This window comes from Rutidosis leptorrhynchoides, unplaced genomic scaffold (assembly GCF_046630445.1).
Source record: "Rutidosis leptorrhynchoides isolate AG116_Rl617_1_P2 unplaced genomic scaffold, CSIRO_AGI_Rlap_v1 contig471, whole genome shotgun sequence".
In the NCBI taxonomy this organism is placed as follows: domain Eukaryota; kingdom Viridiplantae; phylum Streptophyta; class Magnoliopsida; order Asterales; family Asteraceae; genus Rutidosis; species Rutidosis leptorrhynchoides.
In genome coordinates, this window is record NW_027266704.1 from 28,532 (window position 1) to 41,289 (window position 12,758).

The following is a 12,758-nucleotide window of genomic DNA, read 5'->3' on the forward strand; positions in this document are numbered from 1 at the left end:
AGCGACCTTCGATCATACACTTGTCTCTTGTGAGTTTAAACATTTGTGATCATAAGAGAAATATCAAAAGAGTGACTTAGTGAGATAGTGTGATTTACTAAGTGTTTGCACTCAAAGTTGTAATCTCTAGTGGAATCTAGCCAAGAAGGTTGTTAGCGTGGGAGAGTAAATGTAGGTTTGGTCTAAGTTGAACCACTATAAACCTTATATTCTTATTCTCTTCCCTAAATCTCTTTATTTTGTTCGTAGTTCTATTTAACTGCTGTCGCGGCCAATTTTTTCGGGTGTGAACCACCTAGGGTTTGGCTAATGGATTATTAAGCCTAGACTTAACTCGGGCTCTCCTAAGCCCATACCAATTCACAACTTAGGTTTGAATTGTTGACATACAATTGATTTTTAACTAGCAGTCGCCATTAATCTATTTTTGGTGGGTCGATTAGAAATCCTAGTAAAGTAACGGGAGTTTTACTTTACTCCTACGAACCAGAGACTAAGGGTACGGGGACTTGGTTACGTTAGATTTCTCTAATGCCCTTTCGGTACCTTTTTTTTTTATTTTGAAAAACGTTTGGCAAGCAATTTGGATTGGTTTTAAATACATCTCCCTAACATGTGAGGTGTTCATGCAGGTGCGCAAACCACCAATTTAACATCCAATAAAACAATAAAATAATGCAGGACTTACCTCCAAAGCTACGAAAGCATCTGCAATGTTAAATTAAAATCCACATCAACAACCCTAGATATGGTTTCTAATTAACAAGCTACTCAATTTTATGTTTTCGCTTTTCTTAATGAAAATCATGCAATGCATTCTAATAATCTAATATGACATGGCAGCATGACCTAAACTATATGACATGAAGAAATGCAATAATTAGATGCAATCTAAATGACTTAATTCTAATGACATGCAATGCGATGCGATGACATACAAAATTATTTAAACTAAGATGATATGCATCATATAATTTAATACGCGAGCTATATGTCACACGACATTTATTAAATGACTTAATCTAATGATGGACAATTTCTAATTATAAATGAACCTAATAATAATCACTAAAATGACATGCATTTCATGAACCTAATTCTATATGACATGCAAATGACATTTTTTATTTTAAAAATGCAATCTATCCTAGAAATTGCAACTAATTTATCCTAAGACAAATTTTATGAAATTTGAAATGATCTAGCTAGATTAAGATTCTATCTAATTTAAACTAGGGATTAAGTCATATTAAATCCTAATTTAAACTAAGACATTAGCTAAATCTAAAATGCCATTTATCTAAAAAAGATGATCTAAAATGAAACATGCAATTCTAATAAAAAACTAACAACCTAAATGATTGCACTTTCTTTTTTTTTTGGATTTTTTATTTAAAAATTCGAAATAAGATTGCAATTTTAAACCTAAGACTATGAATATTCTAAAGCAAATCTATTCCTAACTCAAGTATTTTTTGTATTTTTCTTTTACGAAAATAAGATTGACTCAACTAATTTAACGATGGCAAATCAAACAAGATAAGATTGATATCCAAACATTAGCAAACCATATCTCACACATGAGATCGGGTTGGCCAATTTTAAATTAAATCGCGAATCAAATCTCGGGCTTGAGATTGGATAGTCGATTTTTATAAGAGATTGCGAGTCGGATTTCGGGCGCGAAAATCGGACTGTCAATCCCTAGCTTGAGCGACTATTTCATGTTGGGATATCAATAATATATTAAGGAACAATTCCACTAAAACAAAATATTAAAAAAAGGTAAAATAAAAGAAAAGAAAAACCACCAAATCAGATTTTCTTTTTGTTTTTTCTGTTTTTTTTTTCTTTCCTTTCCACGCACAGCTGTGGATCTCCAAGGGGAGCCGGCTAATCGGTTCGGCAAAGGAGGCTCCGGCCAGGGTGAACCAACGGTGGCAGCAACACAGGAGCTGAGCTAGGGAGGCTCGGGTCCGGATGGGCAGGGGCCGGTGTTGGGTAGATCGGCGTTGGTGCTCGGCGGCGTGGGCGCGGCAGGCTTGGGCGTTGTGGGTCATTCTTGGCGAACGAGCAGAGGATAGCCGTAGACGGCTGACGTCGCGAGTTGCTCGCGGAGGAGGCGCGGCGGGGTAGGACGGCAGATCTCGGACCAACGCGGGCAGATCGGTCAGATCAGAGGTGTTGCTTGGGCGGCGGTGGCTCAGCAGCAGGGGAAATCTGGCGCTGGGCAGGCTGAGGCGGATCACTGGCGAAAGCGAGGGCGGCGTTGCTGCTCGAAGGCCGGCGGTGCAACTTGGAGATTGGCAATGCAGGGGACCGGCAGTGCAGATATGCAGCAAAAGAACCCCCTTGGAGGAGATGAACAGTAGGGGTCTTGTCAATTGCTTTTTTTCTCTTTCCCTCTTCTCCCTCTCTCACGTCACTCTCCCTCTTCCTTTGTACTCTCTCTTTTCACTTTTTTTTACCACTCTCACGAGCCGAAGCCTTCCTCTTTGTTTTCTCTCTTTTCACTTTTTTCCCTTTTTTACGAAGAGAAGCCCCCTCTTGCGCTCATACGCGGATGGCCTTTTATAGGGAAGGAATTGGATTTTCAAATTCTTCCTCGAATCAACATCCACAATATTTTCCACAAAATTCATCCCTTATTGATAAGGATTCGAGATTAAGATAAAAATTTTCTCTAAATCCAAATCCTTCAAAGCCAAATCGCAATATTTTTTTTACTCATCTACCCTATCCAAAAAAGATTCATATCTTAGAAAAATTGTAAAATATAATATTCGCATGAGATAATTTTTAATTATTAAAAAAAAACACGGGCTTGGGCCAACCTGCTCGCTTCGTGGGCCTGATCCATCTAATTCGAACTCATCCGCCACCAGTCCAATAAAATGCAAAAAATGCAAAAAAATAAATGAATGTAATTTAAATCTATATGCTATGCAATTAATAAAATTAACCCATAATTTCCTATGCAATAAATAAATAAACTAAATCGTCAAAATTTAGGTGTCAACAGCTGCCCCTCTTTGAAGGTGAGCTCGTAGAGGTCGCACTCAAAGACAAATTGAAACATAAATTTTGACTATACACATGCCATGAATGATTTTTTTTGTTGTTGGAAAATGAATTCCATTTTAAAATGCAATATATATGATGCATGAAAACGCTAATGCAAATGTATGATGTGAAAGGAAAGAGCGTACCTACAAATTACTTACTAGTCAGTGCGGTAGAGTATCTTGAGGTACATGATAAATCTCTCCACAAGTACCCAACTCTCACTCAGGTTCCTTGAAGAGTGTAACAGGTAATAGATTGAGACATTGAGATTGAGAAGAACATTCACATCCAAAGTGAAATGTTCAAAGAATTGAGTTGAGACATCCAGATCCAGACTGAGATGTCAAAATTTTTGAACTTGAAATACCTAGATCCAAACTAAGGTATAACAAGAAGGATCGAAAAACATTCACATCCAGAGTGAAATGTTCAACGAAAAGAATTAAGACATCCAGATCCAAACTGAGATGTCAAGAGTTTTGAATTCGAAATACCTAGATCCAGACTAAGGTATAACGAAAAATGTCGAAAAAACATTCACATCCAAAGTGAAATATTTAGACGAAAATAATTAGGACATCCAGATCCAGACTGAGATGTCGAAATTTTGGAAATCGAAATACCTAGATCCAGACTAGGTATAATGAGAATAGTTGAAAAACATTCACATCTAGAGTGAAATGTTGAATGAAAATAATCAAGACATTCGAGCCCAAACTGAGATGTCAAGAGTTTGGGACTCGAAATACCTAGACCTAGACTAAGGTATGGTGAGGAAGATCGAAGAACATTCACATCCAGAGTGAAATGCTCTAACGAAAATAATCAAGACATCCGGGTCCAGACAGAGATGTCATGATTTTGGAAGCTCAAAATACCTAGATCCAGACTAAGGTATAACGAGAAAGATCGAAGAACATTCACATCCAGAGTGAAATGTTCAATGAAAAGAATCAAGACATCCGGGTCCAGACAAAGATGTCATGATTTTTTAAAACTCGAAATATCTAGATCCAAACTAAGATATAACGAGAAAGATTGAAGAACATTCACATCCAGAGTGAAATGTTCAACAAAAAGAATGGAGACATCCAGATCCAAATTGAGATGTCTAATTTTTGGAAAATGGTAAAGAAACTTGCCTGGAATATCTTACCTTCAAGGAGGGTAGAGTGATCCAAAGTAGTTGGTGTTACATATCCAAGACTCGTACTTTTCTACAATCACCTAGCATTGCAACATTGATTATCTGACCAGGATTCGAACCTTTTCTCGATCGCCTGAATCTGAGGAAAACTTCTGGGGGACAACTCTGTCGGTTCTAGTGTCGGTGCATTTGAGAGGGAAATACCTGTGCAACGATGAGTATTCGAGTATTTAAGGTAGAGATATACTTACCTAGTAACATCTTTGATCCTGGAGGCTATGTCTCCTGCAAAGCATGGTCGTAGGAGAGGCAATATGCATTTATGATCACAAACATGCATTGATTTAAGGGCGGTTCATGCGCTGTGATTTATATCAAGCCTGCATCACCTAACTTCCATTGGGAAGGATTTCACAAAAAATGTTCCAATCTGAACACATGAGTGTCATGGATGTGCCAAATGGGGGACCTCTTGGTCTGAAAGGACTTTTCACTCATCCTCATTAAAATGGGTTGTTTTATCCTGACCTTTGATGTAGGATTTTGACAGTCACTTCATCTCACCATCGTCATGCCGAACAAGGGTCCGAGTAATCTCGCAAGTGGTATGAACTTACCAATCTGAGAGGTCTTTAACAGGGACCGTAATGCGGCTTGGTCAACGGCTTAGCAAAGGAGACTCTTTGAGTCAAGGTTATTAAAAAATGAATGATATTTCACCATCATCCTAGGGTTTACAAGCCAAGAAACATGAGAAATGAAGCAGAAATTATCTTACTCGCACTTTTTCAAGCGATGTTTCCAAACATATGAACTTTTACGTTAATTCAAGTGCCCTAATCTGAAGAGACTTTGTAAGGGACGTAATGTAGGTTGGGTTCATGGGTTGAGAAACGAAATGGTCGTTTGGCTCAAAAAGTGTTTATGGGGTCAAAGTTGGTGATCATCTTGACATTTCCAACAATTTTCCCCATCGTCGAAGATTTTCTTCACATCATAACTCCATTGATTGCAACATCTCAACATTTGAGTTTTTTTCTTTTAGGTACCCCTTTGTTGGGGATACGACTCACTTCATCAAGTGTTTGCTTTTTTCTTTGGGCATTGGTCTTGCTTTTATCAGGCACATTGCTTTTTCATGCCCCATTTTTGTGCTTTTTTTTTGGACAAAGTCTTCATTTTTATCAGCATTGTAAATCATGCTAGCTTGAGTGGTTTGATCTTTCTTGCCTTGCCCCAGTGTGGGGGATGATCACCAACTGGGTTTAATGTGAAATGAATTCATAAGCTCAATGGGGCTATGCAATGGATAAAGTGTATAGGATAGAGAAAGAACTGCTCTTTGTCGTCCTAAGGCACTTTAAATTATTGTACAAGTCACACTGTAAAAACAATACTCGAAGATTGATGCAAGTGTGAGTAAGAAAATTCTTATCATTCATTTCAAATCTTGTCCTAGTATGGGACGATCATTGACAGGGATAATTTAAAAACTATTTATGTGTGTGGGCTCAAAGGGCTGAACAATGGATATATCTGTAGTGTTTTGGATAGCAGAAGAAACTGTCTCTCATCACTTTGGTTGACGTACCCTTTGCGAGATCACCCTTTTCCTTGTAGGTATGGAATTTTTCCACACAACTCACTAGGGTTTAGTGTATGAAACAGTGTATGGAATAGGGTTTGCCTTTCATCATTCCAAAGTATCCCATTTCACACATTCAATTCATCTCACACAATTCATCAAGGTAGAAAAATACAAGATTTGCAACAAATTTGAACAATTCAATTCACCAGGCAATTTACTCATCATAGAAATGCTTGCAGCTCAAATTATGACATGGCAAATTCTATCATGGATTAATACTTCTTGAAAGCATTAGAATTTACTGGAGTTTGAAAACTCATGACCATCCATTTATGCTAGGATGACACCTCTTGGAAGTACCTTCCTTACCACATATATGCTGTAATTTGGAGCAAACTTGCCCCCGGGATCTTCCATCGGAGAATGATGGTTCTCTTTTACTTGCCCCAAATCTTTTTCATTGCAAGTGCACTTTAAACCTGTTGATCACAAGTCAAGTTTATGATCATTGAAACTTGATACGCTATTCTCAAATGTCCCTTGTCATAACAAGCTATAGAATCATGCTCTGAGACAAGAAGCAAATGAGTCAGACAAACAAACAGGTTTAATCTGCTACAAGCTTTGGGAAAATATTTTTTTTTAGCAGTGAAATGCTTTTGTTTTTTTGAAAAAGTTTTTGGGAAGAAGCATGAAAGAGTCCATCCCTCAGGATTTCTCCGTGGATGATATTTTTCTTTTTCATGGTTTAATATCGTCATTGGACTAGTTTGGTATACTCCATCATGTCCTCAAAATTGGAAATAAGATTGTAATTTCATTGATATTCATCAATCAATTACATTTATTCAATGGAAAATGCGAATTCAAGTCCTAAAAAGAAAGTGAAAAACAATCGCTAGATAGCGATAATAACTCCTAAAAAGCGATAAAATTCCTAGAAAGCGACAAAAATTCCCGCGTAGGGGAATGTGCAAAAGTAATAAGTTACTCTTGTGGGCCAGGGCCCATTTCTTCCAAAGGTCCTTCATCAATGGCATTCACCCTATCCTCATGCTCAGGTAGAGGATTCTTTTTAACATTCGGTTGAGCGGTACTGAAGGCAAACGCCTTGGTGTCTAGTAAGTTTTGGACCTTATGTCTCAAAGTCAAGCATTTATCAGTCGATTGTCCTACTTCCCCCATATGATACTCGCATTTCTTGGAGGGATCATAGTTGGAAAATTTTTCAGCATTGGGTCGCTTTGGCTCATAGGACAACAACTCCTTCTTTTGAAGAACCTTCAAGACCTGGGACAGAGGGCCAGGAAGAGGAGTGAATTGCCTCTTAACAAATTGCCGAGGGGCAGACGGTCGGCCTTCCCCTTGTTGATTCTTAGGGACATGAACAACTGAAGGCTTGCTAGATTGTGCATATGTGACATTGACTGATGTGCTTGGTTCTTTTTCTTTCTTCATGGCGAACCTTTTGCCTTGATTGGTTGGTTCATTGAACCATCCATCTATTAGCCCAACTTCAATCTATTCACCCACCGGGATAAGTTGGTTGAAGTTTTCAACGTACGTGCTAGTCATCCGATTGCGGAACTCAAATGGGAGAGTCTTGATGAACAACTTCATCAGCTCCTTGTCAGCAGGCTCCTGAGTGACTTGAGCGGCCAGATTTCTCCACCTCACAGCATACTCTTTGAACGACTCACTCTTCTTCTTCTCCATCCGCTCAAGATCCTCTCGGGAAGGTGTAATGTCCATGTTGAACTTATATTGCTTGAGGAACGCATCAGTCATTTCAATACAAGTGTCGAGAAGGTTTATATTCTTCATTATGTACCAATTCAGTGTAGGCCCCAGTCAGACTAGCATGCAACGATTGAATCATGAGAGGCTCATTCTTGACATATTGGGCCATGCGTACGTGATACATCTGCAAATGAGCTTTCGGGCAGAAAGTACCATTGTACTTTTCGAACTCTGGCATCTTAAATTTCTTTGGCATCTTGACTTTCTCATACATTGACAAGTTAACGGAAGTGAGCTCTGTGATCCTTGCAATTGCTTCACCTTCTCTTCCAGCTTTGTGAAGCGTTCATCTTGCTCCGTCTTAGGAACGTTATCAAGCTTAGCCTTTTCAGCGGTGATCAACGGTGGGTCATCTTCCAGCCTAGGCATGTCGTTGTTAATCGTTTGAACCTTGTTTGCTTGCTTCGGGATAACTACTTCAGGAAGAGCAGGTGCAGCCGATGGATTTGCTTGGAGGAATTGGAGTTGATCCGTCACAAGCTGTATAGAGGCGAGTACTTGTTGGAGTTGAGTCTCCACAGCAGACATACGATCACGCATTTTAGCTTGATTAGCCATTCTAGCTCTTAATCGAGTGATGATGGGAGAGCGTGAAGGATCCGTTATCACCTAATCCAAATGAATGAAAATATATAAGTACGAGGTACAAATAAAGAATCAATCCATGACAATGATCTATCAACTTTTTTTCATCATTTTTTATGAATGAAAAGCTTTTACAAAAAAGGAATTTCCTAAAGAGAGCTAGAAAAATAGACATCCTAGCAAGATCAAATTTCCTAGACATGAATTGAAAACAAATTCTCCAAAATTTTTTATTTTCCAAATGATTTATTGCATGGCAATTTCCTCATTTCATCCTTGAAAGGAATTAGATCAAATGACTATCTTAGATTGTCATGGACAGACCAAAAGCATGACAAAATAAATTGCATGGTATAGGGATAGAAAACTTACTTTACCAAGAAAAACCGACAGTAATCACATAGACATGCGCATGGTAAGTGGCTTAATTTCTAATCTATAAGGCTTATCAAAATGAAGCCACAAGGATGATCAGACTAGCCACGGGCTTGTGGACTATGTCGAGTTCTCATGACTCCGGCTTAGTCAAAGAGCCAACCCGGGTCGCGGGCATGCGGACCGAGGTGAATACTCTTGACACTGTTGGAGAAATCTTCTTAAAAGTATTTTGAAGTTGACAAAACGTTTCTATCAGTCTAGTCTGAAGGTTTGCAGACTCTGTTATTTAAAATCTGAAGACCTCCGGACAGCCAGACTCAAGACTCAAAGTCTATCCTCAATGATAGTCTCTAATCCGTTGAAGAAAGGTTATCCAGAACTGGATGTTTCGTTAAGGATTTAACCTTATCATCTGGAGAAGATCTCGTGGCTAGAAAAGACATAACAGAATCCTTTGATTGATCAAGATTGATTCAATGATTGAAGATTCGATGATTGTCTAAATATTATTGGAAGGTTCTACTTATGGAAACCGAGATCCTGATTGTATGGGTGAACATGATTGATGGGCTATCAACACGTTCCTTAAATAGCTCGAATAATCTTCCTAATTGATTCCGTCCAACGGGTAGATTGGAGGAATTCCTTTGGTAAGTGTCAACGGGTATGATGGCATAAAGGAGTATATAAGGAAAACGTTTTTAGTTGTTCGAGGTGTGCGCGATAGAAAAATTCCAAAGTCTGAAGCTCCTTTTTGTTTAGACAATTCCTTTGAGCGAATACTTGTATACAAAAGAGAGTCTATATTTGTGAGAAACCTTGAGGAGGTGTGGTAGAACATCTACACTGTGGAATCAAGGCTAAGCTGTGCTGTAACTTCTCTTTTGATCATAGTGAAATCCAGCCGGTGGGCTGTTAGTGCGGAAGAGTGGACATAGGCTTGGAATAAGCCGAACCACTATAAATCCTGTGTTCAATTTTCTCTTCCTCACTCTCTCTACCTCGATTGTATTTCATTTTGTTAATCAAGAGAGAATTTCCTTTCTATCATTTGCTAAGAATCACTTCCGTATTTCGATAAATTGTTTGTGCACCTATTCACCCCCCCTCTAGGTGTTTATACTAGCTATCTCAATTGGTATCAGAGCTTGTGTACTCACTTTGTTTGAAGTGTTTTACTTCAGAGTTAAAGATCCATGGCTAGTATGCTAGCACCAGGGCTGATGGAAGGGCAAAGCAATACCAGACCACCCTACTTTGATGGAAATGATTACAACATCTAGAAAAACAAGATGAAAGCTTTCCTACAATCAAAGGATCCTCTGGAATGGGACGTTGTAGAAAAAAGAATTACTCCTACAGCTGCATCAGTCTCTGAAAGAGAAAGAAACTGTTGAGACCAGCGGAATGACTCAAGAAGAGATAAACAAGAGACAAACACTCGATGCAAAAGAAATTTACTCTTTATATTGTGCTTTGTCACCAACTGAATATAATAGAATATCTTCTTGTGTTACAGCAAAAGAAGTCTGGGACAGATTGCATAGCACCTATGAAGGAACAGATCGAGTGAAGGAAACAAGGATTAATATTCTTCTCGGTCAATATGAAGCCTTCAAAATGAAACCAGGAGAATCTATAACTGACATGTTTAGCCGTTTTACAGATATTGTCAATGGTCTTGAGAATCAAGGACAAAAATTTCTGATCCCATGAAGGTAAACAAGCTACTGCATGGACTCTCCAAGGATTGGAATTACATAAAGACTTCGATAAGAGAGACGCAAAGAATTATGCCATTATCTGTCGACGAGCTGATTGGAACTCTTCAGTCTTATGAAGTGGAACGGATCAATGAAGATGAAGATCCAAAAGGTAAGAAATCCATTGCATTAAAATCAAATGATGATTCCGATGATACAGATTCTGAAGATGATATGGACGATGAGGAGCTTGCTCTCATGATAAGAAGATTCAGAAAACTGAATAGAAAAGGAAGAAGGTTCAACTCAAAGAAACAAAGCTTTCAAAGACAACAGACCAAGTCTGTTGATGATGAGGAACCAAACAAAGATGTAGTCTGCTTTGAATGTAAGAAAAAGGGACACATCAGACCCAACTGTCCTCTTCTGAAAAAGAAGAGAGGAAAAGCTGAAAAATTTCGAAAATCTCTCAAAGCCGAAACCTGGAGTGATACAGAGTGTGAAGAAAGTGATAATGAATATGCCAACCTATGTCTAATGGCACAATCAGACTCAGACTCTGGATCAGACTCGGACAGTGAATTTGAGGCAAGTAATTTTAAAATTCCTGTCAAAGTTTCTAAATACATTGATGAATTGTGTTTTAGTCTTAAGACTTCTCTCAAAAGAATTTCCGAACTGGAAAAAGGAAAACTCAGCTCTAAAACAAAAGGAAAATGTTTTAGTAGAAAGAGTTAAAAGTCTAGACTTGACTGTTTCCACTCTTAAAGAAAATGAAAATAATCTTTTAAAAGAAAATGCTCTTTTAAAAACAGATTTATCAAATATTTCAAAGAAATTTTCAATAGGATCTGAGAAATTTGAAAAAATTCTTTCAGCTCAAAGACCTTACTTCAATAAGTCTGGTCTAGGTATGTCAGCAGAAACAATTCCCTTGATTGATTTTCCTAAAGTAAAAGAAAGAATTAAGAAAAGACTCTCGAAAAAGGCTTACAAAAATCATTTCAAGAAAGTTTTTGTAAAATCTGTAGGTAGAAATGCTCTTAGATGTTCAAAATGTAACAGTCTGGATCACTTTGAAAAGGATTGTTCTAAGGTTTGGAAACCTATTCAGAAAATATGGGCTAATACTGCTTATGTTACTAACACCAAAGGACCCAAGAAAGTTTGGGTACCAAAGAAAGCTTGAGACTCTATTTTAAATGCAGGTCTCCGTCAAGAAAAATGTGAAGTGGTATCTTGACAGTGGATGCTCAAGACACATGACAGGAGACTCAAAATGCTTCATAAAGCTTGCTCAAGTAAATGGTGGAAAAGTTTCATTTGGAGGAAACAACAAAGGAAGTATTGTGGCTGTTGAAAATTGGAAATCTCACAATAAGTAATGTTTCCTTAGTGGAAGGATTTAATTACAATCTTCTCAGCATAAGTCAATTATGTGATACTGGTTTCAAGATCTTCTTTCAAGAAGGAACATATTCTGGAATCAGTAAAGACTCTACTTAGTCTTTCATGGGTCGAAGACATGGAAATATCTATCTTCTGGATGTGAAACCAAATGAATCGCAATGTCTTATCTCAATTCAAGACGAAGCAAGCTTATGGCACAAAAAGCTTGGTCATGTCAACATGAAGCAATTAGCAAAAATCTCATCAAAGCAGCTTGTTCGAGGTCTACCCAAATTACCATACCAATGTCATGTTCTTTGAAGATAGACAAAGATGAAGAAGGGAAGAAAGTTGATCAAAAGCTGTACAGGAGCATCATTGGTTCACTTCTTTATTTTACTGCTTCTAGACCTGACATTTTGTTAAGTGTTTGCATCTGTGCAAGGTTTCAATCAGATCCTAGAGAATCTCATCTCAGTGCTGCGAAACACATCATTAAATACGTTGCTTCATCATCGAGCATTGGTCTTTGGTATCCTAAGAAGTGAGACTTTAATCTTATGGGATATTCAAACGCAGATCTGGCCGGTTGCAGAGTTGATAGAAAGAGCACTTCGGGAACTTGCCAGTTGCTTGGAAGCAGGACAGTGTCTTGGTTTTCAAGGAAACAAAGCACTATGTCTCTTTCAACAATAGAAGCAGAGTATGTAGCTCTTGGAAGCTGCTATTCGCAAATTCTATGGATAAAACAACAGCTAAGAGACTTTGAAATTGAAGACTCATGCACGGAGATTAATTGCGACAACACCAGCGCTATCAACCTCACCAAAAATCCAATTCTCTATTCAAGAGCAAAGCATATAGAGATTCGACATCACTTTATTAGAGACCATGTTCAAAATGGAGATGTTTCAATTCAGTTTGTTGACTCAAAGAATCAACTGGCGGATATATTCACAAAGCCGTTGGAGAAAAATCAATTTGAATCTATACGCTCCAGACTCAACATTTTGAGGTATGAGGATATTAAAGTCTAAAGACTTTCAGACTCAGACTTACAAGACTTTATCTGAAAGATAGTCTTGGCACGACCATCAGACTG

At 38.1% G+C, this 12,758-nt stretch overlaps 1 protein-coding gene across 1 annotated transcript; it reads left to right on the forward strand.

Annotated features, from left to right (window-relative positions):
- The first annotated feature begins 10,357 nt into the window (after positions 1-10,357).
- Positions 10,358-11,652, forward strand: LOC139883905 (uncharacterized). The gene is made up of 3 exons (XM_071868008.1): positions 10,358-10,859; positions 10,915-11,363; positions 11,476-11,652. The coding sequence occupies exons 1-3, from the start codon at positions 10,358-10,360 to the stop codon at positions 11,650-11,652; spliced, it is 1,128 nt and encodes a 375-aa protein (XP_071724109.1).
- Positions 11,653-12,758: the final 1,106 nt, after the last annotated feature.